General features: G+C 45.9%; 1 protein-coding gene across 1 annotated transcript in view; it reads right to left on the bottom strand.

Moving 5' to 3' along the window:
• The window catches only part of LOC147320131 (uncharacterized), a 46,474-nt gene extending 23,911 nt beyond the window's left edge, over nt 1–22,563 (bottom strand). Inside the window, exon 1 of the mRNA XM_086307609.1 lies at nt 21,905–22,563. Coding sequence (XP_086163735.1) covers nt 21,905–22,551 — 647 coding nt within the window. The 5' untranslated portion in view covers nt 22,552–22,563. The remainder of the gene's footprint in view (nt 1–21,904) is intronic.
• Nucleotides 22,564–27,686: the final 5,123 nt, after the last annotated feature.

Here is a 27,686-nt window from a genome sequence, read left to right on the forward strand (position 1 = left end):
TGGTTTGGTTAAGATGGCCTCACAGGAAGCACTGTCTCTGGTGTAATGTGAATGGCCTTAGCCAACACCACTGGCCCTGGGAAATGTGCATGATATCGGTCAGCACCACAGGCCCAAGTGTAATGTGGATGGTATCAACGAGAGCAGCAGAGAACCTGGTCGGGTGAAGATGGCCTCACAGGAAGCACTGTCCTTGGTGTAATGTGGATGGTAGAAGCCTGCATCACAGGCAGTGATGTAATGTGGATGGCCTCAGCCAAAAGCACAGACCCTGGTGTGGTGAAGATGGCCTAACAGGAAGCACTGTCCCTGGTGTAAAGTGTATGGCCTAAGCCAACAACAGTGGCCCTGGTAAAATGTGGATGGCATCAGCCAGTATCACAGGCCCTTGTGTTTTGTGGATGTCATCAGCCAGCAACACAAGCCCTGGGAAAATGTGGATGGTTTCGGACATCACCACAGGCCCGGGGGTAATGTGGATGGCATCAACGAGCAGCACAGGCCCTGATGTAATGTGGATGGCATGAGCCAGCAACGCACGGCCTGGTGAAATGAGGATGGTATCAGCCAGGCCCTGGTGTGGTGAATATGGCCTCATAGGGAGCAATGTCCCTGGTGTGGTGAAGATGGCCTCACAGGAAGCCCTGTCCCTGGTGTAATGTGTATGGCCTCAGCCAACAACACTCGCCCTGGTGAAATATGGATTGTATTGGTCAGCAACACAAGCCCTGGTGTAATGTGAATGGCCTTAGCCAGTAGCACAGGCCCTTGTGTATTGTGGATCGCATCAGCCATCAACGCAGGCCGTGGTGAAAAGAGGATGGTATCAGCAAGCAGCATAGACCCTGGTGTTGTGAATATGGCCTCACAGGGAGCAGTGGCCCTGTTGCAATGTGGATGGCATCATCCAGTTGCACAGGCCTTTTTATATTGTGGATGGGATCAGCCACCAACACAGGCCCTGGTGAAATGTAGTTGACCTCAGCTATCACCACAGGCCAAGTTGTAATATGGATGGCCTTAGCGAACAGCAAAGAACCTTGTGTGGTGAAGATCGCCTCACAGGAAGCACTCTCCCTGGTGTAAAATGTACGGCCTCAGCCAACAACAGTGGCCCTGGTGAAATGTGGATGGCACTGGCCAGCACCAAAGGCCCTGGTGTGATGTGGATGGCCTCAGCCAGTAGCAGAGGCCCTTGTGTATTGTGGATCGCATCAGCCAGCAACACAAGCCCTGGTGAAATGTGGATGGTATCAATGAGTAGCACAGGCCCTGATGTGGTCATGATGGCATCACAGGAAGCACTGGCAGTGGTGTAATCTGGATGGCCTCAGCCAACAACACTGGCCCTGGTGAAATGTGGATGGAAAAGCTATACTTTGTTTCGTGCCAGTTCCCCATTCAAATGCATGTAATCGTCAGAAACGCACTGTCTTGACGAAATAAAGCGTTCTTGTACAACTTCATATAAATAGGCGTAACTTTTGATAGAAGATTCAGATATACGTATTCATGGCTTTATCTTGTAGAATTCAATATCCCCGTGCTGGGCAAACAGGTTTTGCAGCTGTTTGAGCTAAGATTTTCAAGTTATTCACATAATGAAAACCTATACTTTGTTTCAGGCGAGTTCCCCATTCAAATGCATGTAACAGTGAGAAACGCACTGTCTTGGCGAAATAAAGCATTTTTGTACAACTTCATATAAATTGCTGTAACTTTTGATAGAAGTTTCAGATATACGTATTTATGGCTTTATCTTATAGAATTCAATTTCCCCGTCCTGGGCAAACAGGTTTTGCAGCTGTTTGAGCTAAGATTTTCAAGTTATTCACATAATGAAAACCTATACTTTGTGTCGGGCGAGAACTCCATTTAACTGCATGTAATAGCGAGAAACGCACTAACGTGGTGAAATAACGCCTTTTTCATGGTCTTCATAAAGACAGCTGTAACTTTTGATAGAAGACTCAGAAATACATATTCATGGCTTTATCTTATAGAATTCAATATCCCCGTGCTGGGCAAACAGGTTTTGCAGCTGTTTGAGCTAAGATTTTCAAGTTATACACATAATGAAAACCTATACTTTGTTTCGTGCGAGTTCCCCATTCAAATGCATGTAATCGTCAGAAACGCACTGTCTTGGCGAAATAAAGCGTTTTTGCACAACTTCATATAAATCGGTGTAACTTTTGATAGAAGATTCAGATATACGTATTCATGGCTTTATCTTATAGAATTCAATATCCCCGTGCTGGGCAAAAAGGTTTTGCTGCTGTTTGAGCTAAGATTTTCAAGTTATTCACATAATGAAAACCTATACTTTGTTTCGTGCGAGTTCCCCATTCAAATGCATGTAATCGTCAGAAACGCACTGTCTTGGCGAAATAAAGCGTTTTTGCACAACTTCATATAAATCGGTGTAACTTTTGATAGAAGATTCAGATATACGTATTCATGGCTTTATCTTATAGAATTCAATATCCCCGTGCTATGCAAACAGGTTTTGAAGCTGTTTGAGCTAAGATTTTCAAGTTATTCACATAATGAAAACCTATACTTTGTTTCGTGCGAGTTCCCCATTCAAATGCATGTAATCGTCAGAAACGCACTGTCTTGGCGAAATAAAGCGTTTTTGCACAACTTCATATAAATCGGTGTAACTTTTGATAGAAGATTCAGATATACGTATTCATGGCTTTATCTTATAGAATTCAATATCCCCGTGCTATGCAAACAGGTTTTGAAGCTGTTTGAGCTAAGATTTTCAAGTTATTCACATAATGAAAACCTATACTTTGTTTCGTGCGAGTTCCCCATTCAAATGCATGTAATCGTCAGAAACGCACTGTCTTGGCGAAATAAAGCGATTTTGCACAACTTCATATAAATCGGTGTAACTTTTGATAGAAGATTCAGATATACGTATTCATGGCTTTATCTTATAGAATTCAATATCCCCGTGCTGGGCAAACAGGTTTTGCAGCTGTTTGAGCTAAGATTTTCAAGTTATTCACATAATGAAAACCTATACTTTGTTTCGTGCGAGTTCCCCATTCAAATGCATGTAATCGTCAGAAACGCACTGTCTTGGCGAAATAAAGCGTTTTTGCACAACTTCATATAAATCGGTGTATTTTTTGATAGAAGATTCAGATATACGTATTCATGGCTTTATCTTATAGAATTCAATATCCCCGTGCTGGGCAAAAAGGTTTTGCAGCTGTTTGAGCTAAGATTTTCAAGTTATTCACATAATGAAAACCTATACTTTGTGTCGGGCGAGAACTCCATTCAAATGCATGTAATAGCGAGAAACGCACTAACGTGGTGAAATAAAGCCTTTTTCATGGTCTTCATAAAGACAGCTGTAACTTTTGATAGAAGACTCAGAAATACATATTCATGGCTTTATCTTATAGAATTCAATATCCCCGTGCTGGGCAAAAAGGTTTTGCAGCTGTTTGAGCTAAGATTTTCAAGTTATTCACATAATGAAAACCTATACTTTGTTTCGTGCGAGTTCCCCATTCAAATGCATGTAATCGTCAGAAACGCACTGTCTTGGCGAAATGAAGCGTTTTTGCACAACTTCATATAAATCGGTGTAACTTTTGATAGAAGATTCAGATATACGTATTCATGGCTTTATCTTATAGAATTCAATATCCCCGTGCTGGGCAAAAAGGTTTTGCAGCTGTTTGAGCTAAGATTTTCAAGTTATTCACAAAATGAAAAGTACTTTGTGTCGGGCGAGAACTAAATTCAAATGCATGTAATAGCGAGAAACGCACTAACGTGGTGAAATAAAGCCTTTTTCATGGTCTTCATAAAGACAGCTGTAACTTTTGATAGAAGACTCAGAAATACATATTTATGGCTTTATCTTATAGAATTCAATATCCCCGTGCTGGGCAAAAAGGTTTTGCAGTTGTTTGAGCTAAGATTTTCAAGTTATTCACATAATGAAAACCTATACTTTGTTTCGTGCGAGTTCCCCATTCAAATGCATGTAATCGTCAGAAACGCACTGTCTTGGCGAAATAAAGCGTTTTTGCACAACTTCATATAAATCGGTGTAACTTTTGATAGAAGATTCAGATATACGTATTCATGGCTTTATCTTATAGAATTCAATATCCCCGTGCTGGGCAAAAAAGGTTTTGCAGCTGTTTGAGCTAAGATTTTCAAGTTATTCACATAATGAAAACCTATACTTTGTGTCGGGCGAGAACTCCATTCAAATGCATGTAATAGCGAGAAACGCACTAACGTGGTGAAATAAAGCCTTTTTCATGGTCTTCATAAAGACAGCTGTAACTTTTGATAGACGACTCAGACACACATGTTCATGGCTTTATCTTATAGAATTCAATATCCCCGTGCTGGGCAAAAAGGTTTTGCAGCTGTTTGAGCTAAGATTTTCAAGTTATTCACATAATGAAAACCTATACTTTGTTTCGTGCGAGTTCCCCATTCAAATGCATGTAATAGCGAGAAACGCACTAACGTGGTGAAATAAAGCCTTTTTCATGGTCCTCATAAAGACAGCTGTAACTTTTGATAGAAGACTCAGAAATACATATTCATGGCTTTATCTTATAGAATTCAATATCCCCGTGCTGGGCAAAAAGGTTTTGCAGCTATTTGAGCTAAGATTTTCAAGTTATTCACAAAATGAAAACCTATACTTTGTTTCGTGCGAGTTCCCCATTCAAATGCATGTAATCGTCAGAAACGCACTGTCTTGGCGAAATAAAGCGTTTTTGCACAACTTCATATAAATCGGTGTAACTTTTAATAGACGACTCAGACACACATGTTTATGGCTTCATCTTACAGAATCCAATATCCCCGTGCAAATGCAAACAGGTTTTGCAGCTATTTGAGCTAAGATTTTCAAGTTATTCACAAAATGAAAACTACTTTGTGTCGGGCGAGAACTCCATTCAAATGCATGTAATAGCGAGAAACGCACTAACTGGTGAAATAAAGCGTTTTTAATTGTCTTCATGAAGACAGCTGTAACTTTTGATAGAAGACTCAGAAATACATATTCATGGCTTTATCTTATAGAATTCAATATCCCCGTGCTGGGCAAAAAGGTTTTGCAGTTGTTTGAGCTAAGATTTTCAAGTTATTCACATAATGAAAACCTATACTTTGTTTCGTGCGAGTTCCCCATTCAAATGCATGTAATCGTCAGAAACGCACTGTCTTGGTGAAATAAAGCGTTTTTGCACAACTTCATATAAATCGGTGTAACTTTTGATAGAAGATTCAGATATATGTATTCATGGCTTTATCTTATAGAATTCAATATCCCCGTGCTGGGCAAAAAGGTTTTGCAGCTGTTTGAGCTAAGATTTTCAAGTTATTCACAAAATGAAAACTACTTTGTGTCGGGCGAGAACTAAATTCAAATGCATGTAATAGCGAGAAACGCACTAACGTGGTGAAATAAAGCGTTTTTCATGGTCTTCTTAAAGACAGCTGTAACTTTTGATAGAAGACTCAGAAATACATATTTATGGCTTTATCTTATACAATTCAATATCCCCGTGCTGGGCAAAAAGGTTTTGCAGCTGTTTGAGCTAAGATTTTCAAGTTATTCACATAATGAAAACCTATACTTTGTTTCAGGCGAGTTCCCCATTCAAATGCATGTAACAGTGAGAAACGCACTGTCTTGGCGAAATAAAGCGTTTTTGCACAACTTCATATAAATCGGTGTAACTTTTGATAGAAGATTCAGATATACGTATTCATGGCTTTATCTTATAGAATTCAATATCCCCGTGCTGGGCAAAAAGGTTTTGCAGCTGTTTGAGCTAAGATTTTCAAGTTATTCACATAATGAAAACCTACACTTTGTGTCGGGCGAGAACTCCATTCAAATGCATGTAATAGCGAGAAACGCACTAACGTGGTGAAATAAAGCCTTTTTCATGGTCTTCATAAAGACAGCTGTAACTTTTGATAGAAGACTCAGAAATACATATTCATGGCTTTATCTTATAGAATTCAATATCCCCGTGCTGGGCAAAAAGGTTTTGCAGCTGTTTGAGCTAAGATTTTCAAGTTATTCACATAATGAAAACCTATACTTTGTTTCGTGCGAGTTCCCCATTCAAATGCATGTAATCGTCAGAAACGCACTGTCTTGGCGAAATAAAGCGTTTTTGCACAACTTCATATAAATCGGTGTAACTTTTGATAGAAGATTCAGATATACGTATTCATGGCTTTATCTTATAGAATTCAATATCCCCGTGCTGGGCAAAAAGGTTTTGCAGCTGTTTGAGCTAAGATTTTCAAGTTATTCACATAATGAAAACCTATACTTTGTTTCGTGCGAGTTCCCCATTCAAATGCATGTAATCGTCAGAAACGCACTGTCTTGGCGAAATAAAGCGTTTTTGCACAACTTCATATAAATCGGTGTAACTTTTGATAGAAGATTCAGATATACGTATTCATGGCTTTATCTTATAGAATTCAATATCCCCGTGCTGGGCAAAAAGGTTTTGCAGCTGTTTGAGCTAAGATTTTCAAGTTATTCACATAATGAAAACCTATACTTTGTGTCGGGCGAGAACTCCATTCAAATGCATGTAATAGCGAGAAACGCACTAACGTGGTGAAATAAAGCCTTTTTCATGGTCTTCATAAAGACAGCTGTAACTTTTGATAGAAGACTCAGAAATACATATTTATGGCTTCATCTTATAGAATTCAATATCCCCGTGCTGGGCAAAAAGGTTTTGCAGTTGTTTGAGCTAAGATTTTCAAGTTATTCACATAATGAAAACCTATACTTTGTTTCGTGCGAGTTCCCCATTCAAATGCATGTAATCGTCAGAAACGCACTAACGTGGTGAAATAAAGCGTTTTTCATGGTCTTCATAAAGACAGCTGTAACTTTTGATAGAAGACTCAGAAATACATATTCATGGCTTTATCTTATAGAATTCAATATCCCCGTGCTGGGCAAAAAGGTTTTGCAGCTGTTTGAGCTAAGATTTTCAAGTTATTCACATAATGAAAACCTATACTTTGTGTCGGGCGAGAACTCCATTCAAATGCATGTAATAGCGAGAAACGCACTAACGTGGTGAAATAAAGCCTTTTTCATGGTCTTCATAAAGACAGCTGTAACTTTTGATAGAAGACTCAGAAATACGTATTCATGGCTTTATCTTATAGAATTCAAAATCCCCGTGCTATGCAAACAGGTTTTGCAGCTCTTTGAGCTAAGATTTTCAAGTTATTCACATAATGAAAATCTATACTTTGTTTCGTGCGAGTTCCCCATTCAAATGCATGTAATCGTCAGAAATGCACTGTCTTGGCGAAATAAAGCGTTTTTGCACAACTTCATATAAATCGGTGTAACTTTTGATAGAAGATTCAGATATACGTATTCATGGCTTTATCTTATAGAATTCAATATCCCCGTGCTATGCAAACAGGTTTTGAAGCTGTTTGAGCTAAGATTTTCAAGTTATTCACATAATGAAAACCTATACTTTGTTTCGTGCGAGTTCCCCATTCAAATGCATGTAATCGTCAGAAACGCACTGTCTTGGCGAAATAAAGCGTTTTTGCACAACTTCATATAAATCGGTGTAACTTTTGATAGAAGATTCAGATATACGTATTCATGGCTTTATCTTATAGAATTCAATATCCCCGTGCTGGGCAAAAAGGTTTTGCAGCTGTTTGAGCTAAGATTTTCAAGTTATTCACATAATGAAAACCTATACTTTGTGTCGGGCGAGAACTCCATTCAAATGCATGTAATAGCGAGAAACGCACTAACGTGGTGAAATAAAGCCTTTTTCATGGTCTTCATAAAGACAGCTGTAACTTTTGATAGAAGACTCAGAAATACATATTCATGGCTTTATCTTATAGAATTCAATATCCCCGTGCTGGGCAAAAAGGTTTTGCAGCTGTTTGAGCTAAGATTTTCAAGTTATTCACATAATGAAAACCTATACTTTGTTTCGTGCGAGTTCCCCATTCAAATGCATGTAATCGTCAGAAACGCACTGTCTTGGCGAAATAAAGCGTTTTTGCACAACTTCATATAAATCGGTGTAACTTTTGATAGAAGATTCAGATATACGTATTCATGGCTTTATCTTATAGAATTCAATATCCCCGTGCTATGCAAACAGGTTTTGAAGCTGTTTGAGCTAAGATTTCCAAGTTATTCACATAATGAAAACCTATACTTTGTTTCGGTCGAGTTCCCCATTCAAAATGCATGTAACAGTGAGAAACGCACTGTCTTGGCGAAAGAAAGCGTTTTTGTACAACTTCATATAAATAGCTGTAACTTTTGAAAGAAGACTCAGACAAACATGTTTATGGCTTTATATTATAGAACTCAAGGTCTCCGTGCTGGGAAAACAGGTTTTGCAGCTGTTTAAGCTAAGATTTCCAAGTTATTCACATAATGAAAACGTATACTTTGTTTTGGTCGAGTTCCCCATTCAAATGCATGTAACAGTGAGAAGCGCACTGTCTTGGCGAAAGAAAGCTATTTTGTACAACTTCATATAAATAGCTGTAACTTTTGATAGAAGACTCGGATACACATGTTTATGGCTTTATCTTATAGAACTCACGTTCCCCGTGCTGGGCAAACAGGTTTTGCAGCTGTTTGAGCTAAGATTTCCAAGTTATTCACATAATGAAAACCTATACTTTGTTTCAGTCGAGTTCCCCATTCAAATGCATGTAACAGTGAGAAACGCACTGTCTTGGCGAAAGAAAGCGTTTTTGTACAACTTCATATAAATAGCTGTAACTTTTGATAGAAGACTCGGATACACATGTTTATGGCTTTATCGTATAGAACTCAAGGTTCCCGTGCTGGGAAAACAGGTTTTGCAGCTGTTTGAGCTAAGATTTCCAAGTTATTCACATAATGAAAACTTGTACTTTGTTTCGGTGGAGTTCCCCATTCAAATGCATGTAACAGTGAGAAATGCACTGTCTTGGCGAAAGAAAGCGTTTTTGTACAATTTCATATGAATAGCTGTAACTTTTGATAGAAGACTCGGATACACATGTTTATGGCTTTATCTTATAGAACTCAAGGTTCCCGTGCTGGGCAAACAGGTTTTGCAGCTGTTTGAGCTAAGATTTCCAAGTTATTCACATAATGAAAACCTATACTTTGTTTCGGTCGAGTTCCCCATTCAAATGCATGTAACAGTGAGAAACGCACTGTCTTGGCGAAAGAAAGCGTTTTTGTACAACTTCATAGAAATAGCTGTAACTTTTGATAGAAGACTCAGACAAACATGTTTATGGCCTTATATTATAGAACTCAAGGTCTCCGTGCTGGGAAAACAGGTTTTGCAGCTGTTTAAGCTAAGATTTCCAAGTTATTCACATAATGAAAACGTATACTTTGTTTTGGTCGAGTTCCCCATTCAAATGCATGTAACAGTGAGAAGCGCACTGTCTTGGCGAAAGAAAGCTATTTTGTACAACTTCATATAAATAGCTGTAATTTTTTGATAGAAGACTCGGATACACATGTTTATGGCTTTATCTTATAGAACTCAAGGTCCCCTTGCTGGGCAAACAGGTTTTGCAGCTGTTTGAGCTAAGATTTCCAAGTTATTCACATAATGAAAACCTATACTTTGTTTCAGTCGAGTTCCCCATTCAAATGCATGTAACAGTGAGAAACGCACTGTCTTGGCGAAAGAAAGCTATTTTGTACAACTTCATATAAATAGCTGTAACTTTTGATAGAAGACTCGGATACACATGTTTATGGCTTTATCTTATAGAACTCAAGGTCCCCTTGCTGGGCAAACAGGTTTTGCAGCTGTTTGAGCTAAGATTTCCAAGTTATTCACATAATGAAAACCTATACTTTGTTTCAGTCGAGTTCCCCATTCAAATGCATGTAACAGTGAGAAACGCACTGTCTTGGCGAAAGAAAGCGTTTTTGTACAACTTCATATAAATAGCTGTAACTTTTGATAGAAGACTCGGATACACATGTTTATGGCTTTATCTTATAGAACTCAAGGTTCCCGTGCTGGGAAAAGAGGTTTTGCAGCTGTTTGAGCTAAGATTTCCAAGTTATTCACATAATGAAAACCTATACTTTGTTTCGGTCGAGTTCCCCATTCAAATACATGTAACAGTGAGAAACGCACTGTCTTGGCCAAAGAAAGCTATTTTGTACAACTTCATATAAATAGCTGTAACTTTTGATAGAAGACTCGGATACACATGTTTATGGCTTTATCTTATAGAACTCACGTTCCCCGTGCTGGGAAAACAGGTTTTGCAGCTGTTTAAGCTAAGATTTCCAAGTTATTCACATAATGAAAACCTATACTTTGTTTCAGTCGAGTTCCCCATTCAAATACATGTAACAGTGAGAAACGCACTGTCTTGGCGAAAGAAAGCGTTTTTGTACAACTTCATATAAATAGCTGTAACTTTTGATAGAAGACTCGGATACACATGGTTATGGCTTTATCTTATAGAACTCAAGGTCCCCGTGCTGGGCAAACAGGTTTTGCAGCTGTTTGAGCTAAGATTTCCAAGTTATTCACATAATGAAAACCTATACTTTGTTTCGGTCGAGTTCCCCATTCAAATGCATGTAACAGTGAGAAACGCACTGTCTTGGCGAAAGAAAGCGTTTTTGTACAACTTCATATAAATAGCTGTAACTTTTGATAGAAGACTCAGACAAACATGTTTATGGCTTTATCTTATAGAACTCAAGGTCTCCGTGCTGGGAAAACAGGTTTTGCAGCTGTTTGAGCTAAGATTTCCAAGTTATTCACATAATGAAAACATATACTTTGTTTCGGTGGAGTTCCCCATTCAAATGCATGTAACAGTGAGAAACGCACTGTCTTGGCGAAAGAAAGCGTTTTTGTACAACTTCATATGAATAGCTGTAACTTTTGATAGAAGACTCGGATACACATGTTTATGGCTTTATCTTATAGAACTCAAGGTTCCTGTGCTGGGCAAACAGCTTTTGCAGCTGTTTGAGCTAAGATTTCCAAGTTATTCACATAATGAAAACCTATACTTTGTTTCGGTCGAGTTCCCCATTCAAATGCATGTAACAGTGAGAAACGCACTGTCTTGGCGAAAGAAAGCGTTTTTGTACAACTTCATAGAAATAGCTGTAACTTTTGATAGAAGACTCGGATACACATGTTTATGGCTTTATCTTATAGAACTCAAGGTCCCCGTGCTGGGCAAACAGGTTTTGCAGCTGTTTGAGCTAAGATTTCCAAGTTATTCACATAATGAAAACCTATACTTTGTTTCGGTCGAGTTCCCCATTCAAATGCATGTAACAGTGAGAAACGCACTGTCTTGGCGAAAGAAAGCGTTTTTGTACAACTTCATATAAATAGCTGTAACTTTTGATAGAAGACTCAGACAAACATGTTTATGGCTTTATCTTATAGAACTCAAGGTATCCGTGCTGGGAAAACAGGTTTTGCAGCTGTTTGAGCTAAGATTTCCAAGTTATTCACATAATGAAAACATATACTTTGTTTCGGTGGAGTTCCCCATTCAAATGCATGTAACAGTGAGAAACGCACTGTCTTGGCGAAAGAAAGCGTTTTTGTACAACTTCATATAAATAGCTGTAACTTTTGATAGAAGACTCGGATACACATGTTTATGGCTTTATCTTATAGAACTCAAGGTTCCTGTGCTGGGCAAACAGCTTTTGCAGCTGTTTGAGCTAAGATTTCCAAGTTATTCACATAATGAAAACCTATACTTTGTTTCGGTGGAGTTCCCCATTCAAATGCATGTAACAGTGAGAAACGCACTGTCTTGGCGAAAGAAAGCGTTTTTGTACAACTTCATAGAAATAGCTGTAACTTTTGATAGAAGACTCGGATACACATGTTTATGGCTTTATCTTATAGAACTCAAGGTCCCCGTGCTGGGCAAACAGGTTTTGCAGCTGTTTGAGCTAAGATTTCCAAGTTATTCACATAATGAAAACCTATACTTTGTTTCGGTCGAGTTCCCTATTCAAATGCATGTAACAGTGAGAAACGCACTGTCTTGGCGAAAGAAAGCGTTTTTGTACAACTTCATATAAATAGCTGTAACTTTTGATAGAAGACTCAGACAAACATGTTTATGGCTTTATCTTATAGAACTCAAGGTCTCCGTGCTGGGAAAACAGGTTTTGCAGCTGTTTGAGCTAAGATTTCCAAGTTATTCACATAATGAAAACATATACTTTGTTTCGGTCGAGTTCCCCATTCAAATGCATGTAATCGTCAGAAACGCACTGTCTTGGCGAAATAAAGCGTTTTTGCACAACTTCATATGAATCGGTGTAACTTTTGATAGAAGATTCAGATATACGTATTCATGGCTTTATCTTATAGAATTCAATATCCCCATGTTGGGTGAAAAGGTTTTGCAGCTGTTTGAGCTAAGATTTTCAAGTTATTCACATAATGAAGACCTATACTTTGTTTCGTGCGAGTTCCCCATTCAAATGCATGTAATCGTCAGAAACGCACTGTCTTGGCGAAATAAAGCGTTTTTGCACAACTTCATATAAATCGGTGTAACTTTTGATAGAAGATTCAGATATACGTATTCATGGCTTTATCTTATAGAATTCAATATCCCCGTGCTGGGCAAAAAGGTTTTGCAGCTGTTTGAGCTAAGATTTCAAGTTATTCACATAATGACAACTTATACTTTGTTTCGTGCGAGTTCCCCATTCAAATGCATGTAATCGTCAGAAACGCACTGTCTTGGCGAAATAAAGCGTTTTTGCACAACTTCATCTAAATCGGTGTGACTTTTGATAGAAGACTCAGAAATACATATTCGTGGCTTTATCTTATAGAACTCAATATCCCCGTGCTATGCAAACAGGTTTTGCAGCTGTTTGAGCTAAGATTTTCAAGTTATACACATAATGAAAACCTATACTTTGTGTCGGGCGAGTTCCCCATTCAAATGCATGTAATCGTCAGAAACGCACTGTCTTGGCGAAATAAAGCGTTTTTGCACAACTTCATATAAATCGGTGTAACTTTTGATAGAAGATTCAGATATACGTATTCATGGCTTTATCTTATAGAATTCAATATCCCCGTGCTTGGCAAAAAGGTTTTGCAGCTGTTTGAGCTAAGATTTTCAAGTTATACACATAATGAAAACCTATACTTTGTGTCGGGCGAGAACTCCATTCAAATGCATGTAATAGCGAGAAACGCACTAACGTGGTGAAATAAAGCGTTTTTCATGGTCTTCATAAAGACACCTGTAACTTTTGACAGAAGATTCAGATATACGTATTCATGGCTTTATCTTATAGAATTCAATATCCCCGTGCTTGGCAAAAAGGTTTTGCAGCTGTTTGAGCTAAGATTTTCAAGTTATTCACATAATGAAAACCTATACTTTGTGTCGGGCGAGAACTCCATTCAAATGCATGTAATAGCGAGAAACGCACTAACGTGGTGAAATAAAACGTTTTTCATGGTCTTCATAAAGACAGCTGTAACTTTCGATAGAAGACTCAGAAATACATATTTATGGCTTTATTTTATAGAATTCAATATCCCCGTGCTGGGCAAAAAGTTTTTGCGGCTATTTGAGCTAATATTTTCAAGTTATTCACATAATGAAAACCTATACTTTGTTTCGTGCAAGTTCCACATTCAAATGCATGTAATCGTCAGAAACGCACTGTCTTGGCGAAATAAAGCGTTTTTGCACAACTTCATATAAATCGGTGTAACTTTTGATAGAAGATTCAGATATACGTATTCATGGCTTTATCTTATAGAATTCAATATCCCCGGGCTGGGGAAACAGGCTTTGCAGCTGTTTGAGCTAAGATTTTCAAGTTATTCACATAATGAAAACCTATACTTTGTGTCGGGCGAGAACTCCATTCAAATGCATGTAATAGCGAGAAACGCACTAACGTGGTGAAATAAAACGTTTTTCATGGTCTTCATAAAGACAGCTGTAACTTTCGATAGAAGACTCAGAAATACATATTTATGGCTTTATCTTATAGAATTCGATATCCCCGTGCTGGGCAAACAGGTTTTGCAGCTGTTTGATATAAGATTTTCAAGTTATTCACATAATGAAAACCTACTTTGTTTCGTGCGAGTTCCCCATTCAAATGCATGTAATCGTCAGAAACGCACTGTCTTGGCGAAATAAAGCGTTTTTGCAAACCTTCATATAAATCGGTGTAACTTTTGATAGAAGATTCAGATATACGTATTCATGGCTTTATCTTATAGAATTCAATATCCCCGTGCTGGGCAAACAGGTTTTGCAGCTGTGTGAGCTAAGATTTTCAAGTTATTCACATAATGAAAACCTATAATTTGTTTCGTGCGAGTTCCCCATTCAAATGCATGTAATCGTCAGAAACGCACTGTCTTGGCGAAATAAAGCGTTTTTGCACAACTTCATATAAATCGGTGTATCTTTTGATAGAAGACTCAGACACACATATTCATGGATTTATCTTATAGAATTCGATATCCCCATGCTGGGCAAAAAGGTTTTGCAGCTGTTTGAGCTAAGATTTTCAAGTTATTCACATAATGAAAACCTATACTTTGTTTCGTGCGAGTTCCCCATTCAAATGCATAATGTGGATGGCCTCAGCATGTAGCACAGGCCCTGTTGTAATGTGGATGGACTCATCTACCAACACTGGCCCAGGTGCAATGTGGATGGTAATGGCCAGCACCACAGACCTTGGTGTAATGTGGATGGCCTCAGCCAACACCACTGGCCCTGGTGAAATGTGGATGACATCGGCAAGGACCAATGGCCCTGATGTAATGTGGATGGTTTCAGTCAACAGCACAGTCCCTGGTGTTGTGAAGATGGCCTCACGGGAAGCACTGTCCCTGGTGTAATGTGGATGGTATTGGCCACCACCTGGTGTAATGTGAATGGCCTCATCCAACAACACTGGCCCTGGTGAAATGTGGATGGTATTGGCCAACACAACAGGCCCTGGCGTAATGTGAATGTCCTCAGCCAACACCACTGGCCCTGGTTTAATGTAGATGGCATCAAAAAGTAGCACAGGCCCTTGTGTAATGTGGATCACATCAGCCAGCAACACAGGCTCTGGTGAAATGTAGATGACCTCAGACAGCAGAACAGGCCTTGCTGTCGTGAAGTTGTTCTCAGAGGGAGCACTGGCCCTGGTGCAATGTGGATAGCCTAAGCCAGCAATACAGGCCCTGGTGTGGTGACGATAGCCTCGCAGGGAGCACATGCTCCCTGTATATTGTGGATGGCCTCAGCCAGTAGCACAGGCCGTGTTGCAATGTGGATGGCTTCATCTAACAACACTGGCCCTTGTGAAATATGGATGGTATTGGTAAAGCACCACACACCCTGGTGTAATGTGGATGGCCTTAACTTACACCACTGGCCCTGGTGTAATGTGCATGATATCGGCCAGCATCACAGGCCCAAATGTGGATGGCATCAACGAGCATCAAAGGCCCTGGAGGGGTAAAGATGGCCTCACAGGAATCACAGGCCCTGGTGTAATGTGGATGGTAGAAGCCGGAATCACAGTCTCTGGTGTAATGTTGATGGCCTAAGCCAACAACAGTGGCCCTGGTGTAATTTGAATGGCTTAGGCCACCAGCACAGGCCCTCGTGTGGTGAAGATGGCCTCACAGGAAGCACTGTCCCTGGTGTAATGTGGATGGCCTCAGCAAACAACACTGGCCTTGGTAAAATGTCGATGGTATTGGCCAGCACCACAGGCCCTGCTGTAATGTAGATGGCATCAGCCAGTAGAACAGGCCCTTGAGTATTGTGAATGGCATCAGCCAGCAACACAAGTCCTTGGGTAATATGGAAGGCTAGCAGCACAGGCCCTTGTGTAATGTGGATGGCATTGGCTAGCACCACAGGCCCTGGTGTAATGTGAATGTCCTCAGCCATGACCACAGGCCCTGATGAAATGTAGTTGGCCTCAGCCAAGACCACAGGCCCTGGTGAAATGTAAATGTCCTCAGCCAGTAGCACAGGCCCTGTTGTAATGTGGATGGCCTCATCTAACAACTCTGTCGCTGGTGAAATATGAATGGGATTGGTCAGCACCACACACCCTGGTTAAATGTGCATGATATCGGTCAGCACCACAGGCCCAGGTGTAATCTGGATGGCATCAACGAGCAGCAGAGGCCCTGGTGTGGTGAATATGGCCTCACAGGAAGCACTGTCCCTTGTGTAATGTGTATGGCCTTTGCCAAAAACAGTGGCCCTGGTGAAATGTGGATTATATTGGCCAGCACCACAGGCCCTGGTGTAATGTGAATATCCTCAGCCAGTAGTAAAGGCCCTTGTGTTTTGTGGAACGCATCAGCCAGCAACACAATCCCTGGTGAAATGTGGATGGCCTCATCCAGCACCACAGGCCCTGGTTTGGTGATGATTGCCACACAGGAAGAACTGTACCTGGTGTAATGTGGATGGCCTCATCCAACAGTACAGGCCCTGGTGTGGTGAAGATGGCCTCACAGGAAGCACAGGCCTTGGTGTAATGTGAATGGCCTCAGACAGCAGCCAGGCCCTGGTGAAATGTAGATGGCCTCAGCCGGCAACATGCGCTCTGGTGAAAGGTAGTCTGCCTCAGCCAGTGGCACAGGCCCTGTTGTGGTGAAGCCAGTAGTAAAGGCCCTTGTGTTTTCTGGAACGCATCAGCCGACAACACAATCCCTGGTGAAATGTGGATGGTATCATCGAGTAGCACAGGCCCTGGTGTAATGTGGATGGCCTCATCCAACAGTACAGGCCCTGGTGTGGTGAAGATGGCCTCACAGGAAGCACAGGCCTTGGTGTAATGTGAATGGCCTCAGACAGCAGCCAAGCCCTGGTGAAATGTAGATGGCCTCAGCCGGCAACATGCGCTCTGGTGAAAGGTAGTCTGCCTCAGCCAGTAGCACAGGGCCTGTTGTGGTGAAGATGGCCTCACAGGAAACACTGTCCCTGGTGTAATGTGTATGTCCTCAGCCAACAAAACTGGCCCTCTTTAAATGTGGATGGTATTGGCCAACACCACAGGCCCTGGCGTATTGTGAATGGCCTCATCCAACAACACTGGCCCTGGTGAAATGGGGATGGTATTGGCCAGCACCACAGGCCCTGGTGTAATGTGAATGTCCTCAGCTAAAACCATTGGCCCTGGTGTTATGTGGATGGTATTGGCCAGCACCACAGGCCCTGGTGTAATGTGAATGTCCTCAGCCAGTAACACAGGCCCTTGTGTAATGTGGATGGCCTCATACAGCAACACCACAGGCCCTGGTGAAATGTGGTTGTTTTCGGCCAGCACCACAGGCCCTTCCACATTTCACCAGGGCCAGTGTTGTTGGATGAGGCCATCCACATTACACAGGGGCCAGTGCTGATAGCCTTCCACATTACCCAAGGGCCTGTATTGCTGCACGAAACCATCCACATTTCACAAGTGCCAGTGGTGTTGCTGGCTGATAACATTCACAATACTCAAGGGCCTGTGCTACTGGCTGATGCCATCTACATTAAACCTGGGCCTGTGGTGCTGGCCAATACCACCGACATTTCACCAGGGCCAGTGTTGTTCGCTGAAACCATCCACATTACATTAGGGCCATTGGTCCTTGCCGATGTCATCCACATTTCACCAGGGCCAGTGGTGTTGGCTAAGGTCATCCACATTACACCAAGGTCTGTGCTACTGGCTGAGGCCATCCACATTATACCACGGCATGTGCTCCCTGTGAAGCCAACTTCACGAAAGCAGGGCCTGCGCTGCTGTCTGAGGTCATCTACATTTCACCAGAGCCTGTGTTGCTGGCTGATGTGATCCACATTACACAAGGGCCTGTGCTACTCGTTGATGCCATCCACATTAAACCAGGGCCTGTGGTGCAGGCCGAAACCATCCACATTTCACCAGGGCTTGTGTTGCTGGCTGATGCGATCCACAATACACAAGGGCCTGTGCTACTGGCTGATGCCATCCACATTACACCAGGGCCAGTGGTGTTGGCTGAGGACATTCACATCACACCAGGGCCTGTGGTGTTGGCCAATACCATCCACATTTAAAGAGGGCCAGTGTTGTTGCCTGAGGACATACACATTACACCAGGGACAGTGCTTCCTGTGAGGCCATCTTCACCACAACAGGGCCTGTGCTACTGGCTGAGGCAGACTACCTTTCACCAGGGCCTGGCTGCTGTCTGAGGCCATCCACATTACACCAAGGCCTGTGCTTCCTCTGAGGACATCTTCACCACACCAGGGCCTGTACTGTTGGATCAGACCATCCACATTACACCAGGCACAATTCTTCCTGTGTGGCAATCATCACCAAACCAGGGCCTGTGGTGCTGGATGAGGCCATCCACATTTCACCAGGGATTGTGTTGCTGGCTGATGCGTTCCACAAAACACAAGGGCCTTTACTACTGGCTGAGGATATTAACATTATGCCAGGGCCTGTGGTGCTGGCCAATATAATCCACATTTCACCAGGGCCACTGTTTTTGGCAAAGGCCATACACATTACACAAGGGACAGTGCTTCCTGTGAGGCCATCTTCACCACACCAGGTCCTCTGCTGCTCGTTGATGCCATCCAGATTACACCTGGGCCTGTGCTGCTGACCGATATCATGCACATTTCACCAGGGTGTGTGGTGCTGACCAATCCCATCCATATTTCACCAGCGACAGGGTTGTTAGATGAGGCCATCCACATTACAACAGGGCCTCTGCTACTGGCTGAGGACATTTACATTTCACCAGGGCCTGTGGTCATGGCTGAGGCCAACTACATTTCATCAGGGCCTGTGGTCATGGCTGAGGACATTCACATTACACCAGGGCCTGTGGTGCTAGCCAATACCATCCACATTACACTAGGGCCAATGTTGTTGGCTGAGGCCATCCAAATTACACCAGGAACAGTACTTCCTGTGAGGCCATCATCACCACACCAGGGCCTTTGGTGCTGGCTGATACCATCCACATTACACAAGGGCCTGTGCTGCTAGCCTTCCATATTACCCAAGGGCCTGTGTTGCTGGCTGATGCCATTCACAATACTCAAGGGCCTGTTCTACTGGCTGATGCCATCTACATTACAGCAGGGCCTGTGGTGCTGGCTAATACCATCGACATTTTTTTTTTAAATCTTTATTTAAAGTAAACAAATCTACATATAAAATGTACATACACATACAATTACATATACAAAACCATGAACACATACAAAAAAGGAGAAACAATGGCTGATGCCATTCACAATAGTCAAGGGCCTGTTCTACTGGCTGATGCCATCTACATTACAGCAGGGCCTGTGGTGCTGGCCAATACCTGTCACGGTCTGCAGAGACAGGCCGTGCGGTGGTGTGTGTGATGGACCCAGGTGCATACACAAGTTAGTAGACGGGAGTGGACTTAACAGAAAGCGAGCCTTTATTATGGCTGAAGACAAAGTGCACAAACAAAGCAGGGATGGCGTGACTAGACTATAACTAAACTGGGAAAACTAATACTGCGACAAACTAAGAAAACTCAGACTATGATGATCACTGCAAGGACTGACCGTGAAAACATGGAGGTGAGAACACAGACAACGCGACACAGACTGTACGAAACACAGAGACTAAATACACATGAGGGATGATCAGGGGAAGTGGATGCACACGGGGAACACAGGTGACACTGATAATCATAACAAGACACGGCAGGAGTGAACGTAACACTGATGGGAGATGGGCAAAGTAAAGCAGGAAGTACACAGAGGTTCAAACAGGAGGAGAGAGAGCACGGGGAGAACGCAGACATAACGGGCTGGGGAAAACATAGAATAAAGCACAAAGAGAGACGAGGGCTCATAAATACACAGAGGGGCACACAGGGGGTAAGAGTCACGAAGGGAAAACACATAAGGAACAACGTAAGAGATTAACCCAGGAAGCATGGCCTAAATAAAGAACAAAATACAAAAATACATGAAAACTAAGAATACTGGGCCCACATGGCCCAGGACCATGACACCACCCCCCGCCTAAAGGGCTGGCTCCCGACAGCCCAAACCCGAGAAAGAAAACACAAGCGAAACAGAAAACACCCCACCCAGGGCGGGAGGCGGGGGACCAGGACGGAGGGAACAAAACGAACCAAAAACAAGGAGCACGAGAACAAAACTGAGTCCACAAATACACAAAAGAGTCCAGAACAGGAAGGCGAATGTCCAAAGAGGCCCGAAGGCCAACCCGAGAGGCGACAACACAAAAGTCCAGTCCAACCGTTCCGGAGGCCGGCCACGGGAAAGGTGGCCACGGTGACAGAACAGATCCAGAGGCCGACCGCGCGGAAGGCAGTGGCGGCGGCGAAGGCGGAGCAGTTCAGGGGGCCGGCCACGCGGAAGGCAGCGGCGGCGGCGAAGGCGGAGCAGTTCAGGGGGCCGGCCGCGCGGAAGGCAGCGGCGGCGGCGAAGCAGTTTAGGGGGCCGGCAGTGCGCAAGGCAGCGGCGGCGGCGAAGCAGTTCAGGGGGCCGGCAGTGCGCAAGGCAGCGGCGGCGGCGGCGGCGAAGAAGTGTCAGGCGTACTGCCCGAGGCCCGGTGGGCACGGGACCAGTCGAGGCGGGACCAGACGAAGCACAGGCTGAGGCGGGACCAGACGAAGCACAGGTTGAGGCTGCAGCGGACGAAGCACAGGCTGAGGCTGCAGCGGACGAAGCACAGGCTGAGGCTGCAGCGGACGAAGCACAGGCTGAGGCGGGACCAGACGAAGCACAGGTTGAGGCTGCAGCGGACGAAGCACAGGCTGAGGCTGCAGCGGACGAAGCACAGGCTGAGGCTGCAGCGGACGAAGCACAGGCTGAGGCTGCAGCGGACGAAGACTCTGAGGCTGCAGCAGACGAAGACTCTGAGGCTGCAGCAGCCGGAGCCGGACCAGGCGGAGCAGGAGCAGCTGATGCAGAGGCCGGACCGGGCGAGGATGACGGCTCTGAGGCTGCAGCTGACGAAGCGCAGGCTGGAGCTGCAGCTGACGAAGCACAGGCCGGAGCTGCAGCTGACGAAGCACAGGCCGGAGCTGCAGCAGACGAAGCACAGGCCGGAGCTGCAGCAGACGAAGCACAGGCCGGAGCTGCAGCAGACGAAGACTCTGAGGCTGCAGCAGGCGAAGACTCTGAGGCTGCAGCAGGCGAAGACTCTGAGGCCGCAGCAGGCGAAGACTCTGAGGCCGCAGCAGACGAAGACTCTGAGGCTGAAGCCGGAGCCGGACCAGGCGTAGCAGAAGGTGGCTGGATGGGCTCCTCGGGCCCTCCAGCTGATGTGGCATGGTGCTGGACGGGCTCCTCGGGCCCTCCAGCAGACGAGGCGTGAGGCCGGACGGGCTCCTCGGGCCCTCCAGCTGAGACAGGAGGCTGAACGGGCCCCTCGGACCCTCCAGCGGAGACAGAAGGCTGAACGGGCCCCTCGGACCCTCCAGCGGAGACAGGAGGCTGAACGGGCCCCTCGGGCTCTCCAGCTGACGAGGTAGGTGGCGGCGTGGGAGCCGCGGAGTCCTGGATGAGCTCATCCGAGCTCCCAGCAGGAGCTGATGCAGAGCCAGAGAGATTTGAGACCCCTGGCTGAATGTTAAGCTGACCAGCGGACCGTACTGCTATCGGGGACTGGGCTACAGGAGCTACTGGGGCCTGCGCTACAGGCGGCACTGGAGCTACTGGGGCCTGCGCTACAGGCGGCACTGGAGACTGAACTGAGGGTGGCTGCGAGGGAGCTAACTGAACTGAGGGTGGCTGCGAGGGAGCTAACTGAACTGAGGGTGGCTGCGAGGGAGCTAACTGAGCTGTGAAGGGCTGCGAGGGAGCTAACTGAGTTGTGAGAGGCTGCAGACCCTGGCGGCTCCGAGGGCCCCCGAGAGCCAGGCGTGTTCCCCGAAAGATGTGCTGACAATCGGGGGTAGGCCACGGCTTTCCCCGGAGCTCCTCCTCTACGTGGGTGCAAGCTGCTTGCTGCTGCTCACAGAGACCGGGCTCCATGATTTCCTTAGTAGGTCTTTCTAAACAACTAAACACCGTACTGTCAGTCTCCGAACACGATTCAGTCATAGTGTCCGGCCCCGGCAAATCAATGCTCATCTCACTCTGCTTCATAGAGGGGACGTGAGGCACGAAAACGCAGTCACTCACCGGAGTTAATGCGGTGCCACGGCGGCGCCGGCGCCGCCCCCTTCTGGTAGCTGGCGCGATGGGCGCTGATGGCACCAATGCAGGGGGTGATGTAGCGGCGATCTCCCGGTCGTCCGCCCACATCCTTGCCAGAAATGAGGCAGGCGAAGTAAAGTCTAAGCGGATTGGAGACGGCGAGCGGCTGGTAGGCTGTGCAGCAGGTGAGAGGTCCTGCTCCGAGATGAGCCAGGGCTTCCACCGGAGCTCGTCCTCCCGATAAGCCCGTAACACCTGCTGCCGCTCTTCCTCGCCAAAGTCCATGGCCTCCGTCGTCTCCGTGCGCCACGCCGTGCGGCCAGACCGCGGTGAAGACGCGGAAGCTGACGGGGCGCGAGCGGAAGGTGTGTCGGTGGCGAGCCTCACCGTTCCAACTGCAACTGCTTCTGGCTCGCGAAGCAGCGGGGAAACGGGACAACAGCAGGGCTCTGGCGGCATAGCCTGCACACTAGGCAGCCGTGGCTGCGGACGGAGTTGGAGAGCGGTGACGAGAAGGTCGGTGATCAGCGGGTGTAGTGCCTCCCATAGCCAGGGAAACACAGACACGCATACTCCCACTTGGCGGGCCAACTCCTCCCGTTCCTCCTCTCCGGAGCACCGCAGCCATTTACAACATAGTGACTCCACCGTCTGGAGGATCTCCCTCTCTTGTGTCGCTGGGTCCGACATGGTCGCGTTGTACTGTCACGGTCTGCAGAGACAGGCCGTGCGGTGGTGTGTGTGATGGACCCAGGTGCATACACAAGTTAGTAGACGGGAGTGGACTTAACAGAAAGCGAGCCTTTATTATGGCTGAAGACAAAGTGCACAAACAAAGCAGGGATGGCGTGACTAGACTATAACTAAACTGGGAAAACTAATACTGCGACAAACTAAGAAAACTCAGACTATGATGATCACTGCAAGGACTGACCGTGAAAACATGGAGGTGAGAACACAGACAACGCGACACAGACTGTACGAAACACAGAGACTAAATACACATGAGGGATGATCAGGGGAAGTGGATGCACACGGGGAACACAGGTGACACTGATAATCATAACAAGACACGGCAGGAGTGAACGTAACACTGATGGGAGATGGGCAAAGTAAAGCAGGAAGTACACAGAGGTTCAAACAGGAGGAGAGAGAGCACGGGGAGAACGCAGACATAACGGGCTGGGGAAAACATAGAATAAAGCACAAAGAGAGACGAGGGCTCATAAATACACAGAGGGGCACACAGGGGGTAAGAGTCACGAAGGGAAAACACATAAGGAACAACGTAACAGATTAACCCAGGAAGCATGGCCTAAATAAAGAACAAAATACAAAAATACATGAAAACTAAGAATACTGGGCTCACATGGCCCAGGACCATGACAAATACCATCGACATTTTACCAAGGCCAGTGTTGTTTGCTGAGGCCATCCACATTACACCAGGGACAGTGCTTCCTGCGAGGCCATCTTCACCACACAAGGGCCTGTGCTGGTGGCCTAAGCCATTCAAATTACACCAGGGCCTCTGGTGCTTGCCAACACCATCCACATTTCACCAGGGCCACTGTTGTTGGCTTAGGCCATCAACATTACACCAGAGACTGTGATGCCGGCTTCTACCATCCACATTACACCAGGGCCTGTGCTTCCTGTGAGGCCATCTTTACCCCACCAGGGCCTTTGATGCTCGTTGATGCCATCCACATTAGGGCCTGTGATGCTGGCCGATATCATGCACATTACACCAGGGCCAGTGGTGTAAGCTAAGGCCATCCACATTACACCAGGGTGTTTGTTGCTTACCATACCATCCACATTACACCAGGTCCTGTGCTGCTGGCTGAGGCCATTCACATTGCAGTAGGGCCTGTGCTGCTGGCTGAGGCCACCTATATTTCACGACGGCCTGTGTTGACAACTGATGCCATCCACAATACACCAGGGCCAGTCATTTCTGTGAGGCCATCTTCACTAGACCAGGGTCTGTGCTGTTTGCTGATGCCATCGAAAATACACCAGGGCCAGTGATTCCTGTGAGGCCATCTTCACCAGACCAGGGCCTGTGCTGCTAGCCATCCAAATTACCCAAGGGCCTGTGTTGCTGGCCGAAAACAACCACATTTCACCAGGGCCTGTGGTGTTGCTGGATGAGGCCATCCACATTACACCAGGGCCTGTGCTACTGGCTGAGGACATTCACATTACAACATGGCCTGTTGTGCTGGCCAATACCATCCACATTTCACCAGGGCCACTGTTGTTGGCTGAGGCCACACACTTTACATCACGGACAGTGCTTCCTGTGAGGCCATCTTCACCACACCAGGGCCTGTACTTTTGGCTGAGGCCATCCACATTACACCAGGGCCTTTGGTGCTGGCCAATACCACCCACATTTCACCAGGCCCTTTGGTGCTGTCCTAAACCATCCACATTTCACCAGGGCTTGTGTTGCTGGCTGATGACATCCACAACACAGAAGGGCCTGTGATACTGGCTGATGCCATCCACATTACACCAGGGCCAGTGGTGTTGGCTGAGGCCATCCACATTACACAACGTCCTTTGGTGCTGGCCAATACCATCCACATTTCACCAGGGCCAGTGTTGTTGGCTCAGGCCATCCACATTACACCAATGCCAGTGCTTCCTGTAATGCCATCATTACCAAACCCGGCCTGTGTTGCTTGCTGAGGCCATCCACATTACACCAGGGCCTGTGCTACTCGTTGATACCAACCACATTTCACCAGGGCTTGTTTTGCTGGCTGATGCGATCCACAATACACAAGAGCCTGTGCTTCTGGCTGAGGACATTCACATTACACCAGGGCCTGTGGTGCTGGCCAATACCATCCATATTTCACCAGGGCCACTGTTGTTGGCTCAGGCCATACACTTTACACCAGGGACACTGCTTCCTGTGAGGCGATCTTCACCACACCAGGGACTGTACTGTTGGATGAGGCCATCCACATTACACCAGGGCCTGTGCTACTCGATGATACCATCCACATTTCACCAGGGATTGTGTTGTCGGCTGATGCGTTCCAGAAAACACAAGGACCTTTACTACTGGCTTCACCACAACAGGGCCTGTGCCACTGGCTGAGGCAGACTACCTTTCACCAGAGCGCATGTTGCCGGCTGAGGCCATCTACATTTCACCAGGGCCTGGCTGCTGTCTGAGGCCATTCACATTACACCAAGGCCTGTGCTTCCTGTGAGGCCATCTTCACCACACCAGGTCCTCTGCTGCTCGTTGATGCCATCCAGATTACACCTGGGCCTGTGCTGCTGACCGATATCATGCACATTTCACCAGGGTGTGTGGTGCTGACCAATCCCATCCATATTTCACCAGCGACAGAGTTGTTAGATGAGGCCATCCACATTACAACAGGGCCTGTGCTACTGGCTGAGGACATTTACAATTCACCAGGGCCTGTGGTCATGGCTGAGGCCAACTACATTTCATCAGGGCCTGTGGTCATGGCTGAGGCCATCCTCATTACACTAGGGCCAATGTTGTTGGCTGAGGCCATCCAAATTACACCAGGGACAGTACTTCCTGTGAGGCCATCATCACCACACCAGGGCCTTTGGTGCTGGCTGATACCATCCACATTACACAAGGGCCTGTGGTACTAGCCTTCCATATTACCCAAGGGCCTGTGTTGCTGGCTGATGCCATTCACAATACTCAAGGGCCTGTTCTACTGGCTGATGCCATCTACATTACAGCAGGGCCTGTGGTGCTGGCCAATACCATCGACATTTCACCAAGGCCAGTGTTGTTTGCTGAGGCCATCCATATTACACCAGGGACAGTGCTTCCTGCGAGGCCATCTTCACCACACGAGGGCCTGTGCTGGTGGCCTAAGCAATTCAAATTACACCAGGGCCTCTGTTGCTGGCCAACACCATCCACATTTCACCAGGGCCACTGTTGTTGGCTTAGGCCATCAACATTACACCAGAGACTGTGATGCCGGCTTCTACCATCCACATTACACCAGGGCCTGTGCTTCCTGTGAGGCCATCTTTACCCCACCAGGGCCTTTGATGCTCGTTAATGCCATCCACATTAGGGCCTGTGATGCTGGCCGATATCATGCACATTACACCAGGGCCAGTGGTGTAAGCTAAGGCCATCCACATTACACCAGGGTGTGTGTTGCTTACCATACCATCCACATTACACCAGGTCCTGTGCTGCTGGCTGAGGCCATCCACATTGCACCGGGGCCATGGGGTTGGATGAGGACATTAACATTACACCAGGGACTGTCTTGCTGGCTGAGGCCATTCACATTGCAGTAGGGCCTGTGCTGCTGGCTGAGGCCACCTATATTTCATGAGGGCCTGTGTTGACTACTGATGCCATCCACAATACACCAGGGCCAGTCATTTCTGTGAGGCCATCTTCACTAGACCAGGGTCTGTGCTGTTTGCTGATGCCATCGAAAATACACCAGGGCCAGTGATTCCTGTGAGGCCATCTTCACCAGACCAGGGCCTGTGCTGCTAGCCATCCAAATTACCCAAGGGCCTGTGTTGCTGGCCGAAAACAACCACATTTCTCCAGGGCCTGTGGTGTTGCTGGATGAGGCCATCCACAGTACACAAGGGCCTGTGCTACTGGCTGAGGACATTCACATTACAACATGGCCTGTTGCCATCCACATTACACCAGGGCCATTGGTGTTGGCTGAGGCCGTCCACATTACACAACGTCCTTTGGTGCTGGCCAATACCATCCACATTTCACCAGGGCCAGTGTTGTTGGATGAGGCCATCCGCATTACACCAGGGACAGTGCTTCCTGTCAGGCCATCATCACCACACCAGGGCATGTGGTGCTGGATAATGCCATCAACATTACACGAGGGCCTGTGCTACTCGTTGATGCCATCCAGATTTCACCAGGGCCAGTGTTGTTGGCTCAGGCCATCCACATTACACCAATGCCAGTGCTTCCTGTGATGCCATCATTACCAAACCAGGGCCTGTGGTGCTGGCTGAGGACATCCACATTTCACCAGGGCTTGTATTGCTGGCTGAGCGATCCACAATACACAAGGGCCTGTGCTTCAGGCTGAGGACATTCACATTACACCAGGGCCTGTGGTGCTTGCCAATACCATCCACATTACACCAGGGCCACTGTTGTTGGCTTAGGCCATACACTTTACACCAGGGACACTGCTTCCTGTGAGGCGATCTTCACCACACCAGGGACTGTACTGTTGGATGAGGCCATCCACATTACACCAGGGCCTGTGCTACTCGATGATACCATCCACATTTCACCAGGGATTGTGTTGCTGGCTGATGCTTTCCAGAAAACACAAGGGCCTTTACTACTGGCTGAGGATATTCACATTACACCAGGGCCTGTGGTGCTGGCCAAT

Source organism: Aulonocara sp. 'chitande type north' Nkhata Bay, linkage group LG10 (assembly GCF_057382095.1).
Source record: "Aulonocara sp. 'chitande type north' Nkhata Bay isolate Kocher_YH1m ecotype deep benthic linkage group LG10, A_spYH_male_GT1.1, whole genome shotgun sequence".
NCBI lineage: Eukaryota > Metazoa > Chordata > Actinopteri > Cichliformes > Cichlidae > Aulonocara > Aulonocara sp. 'chitande type north' Nkhata Bay.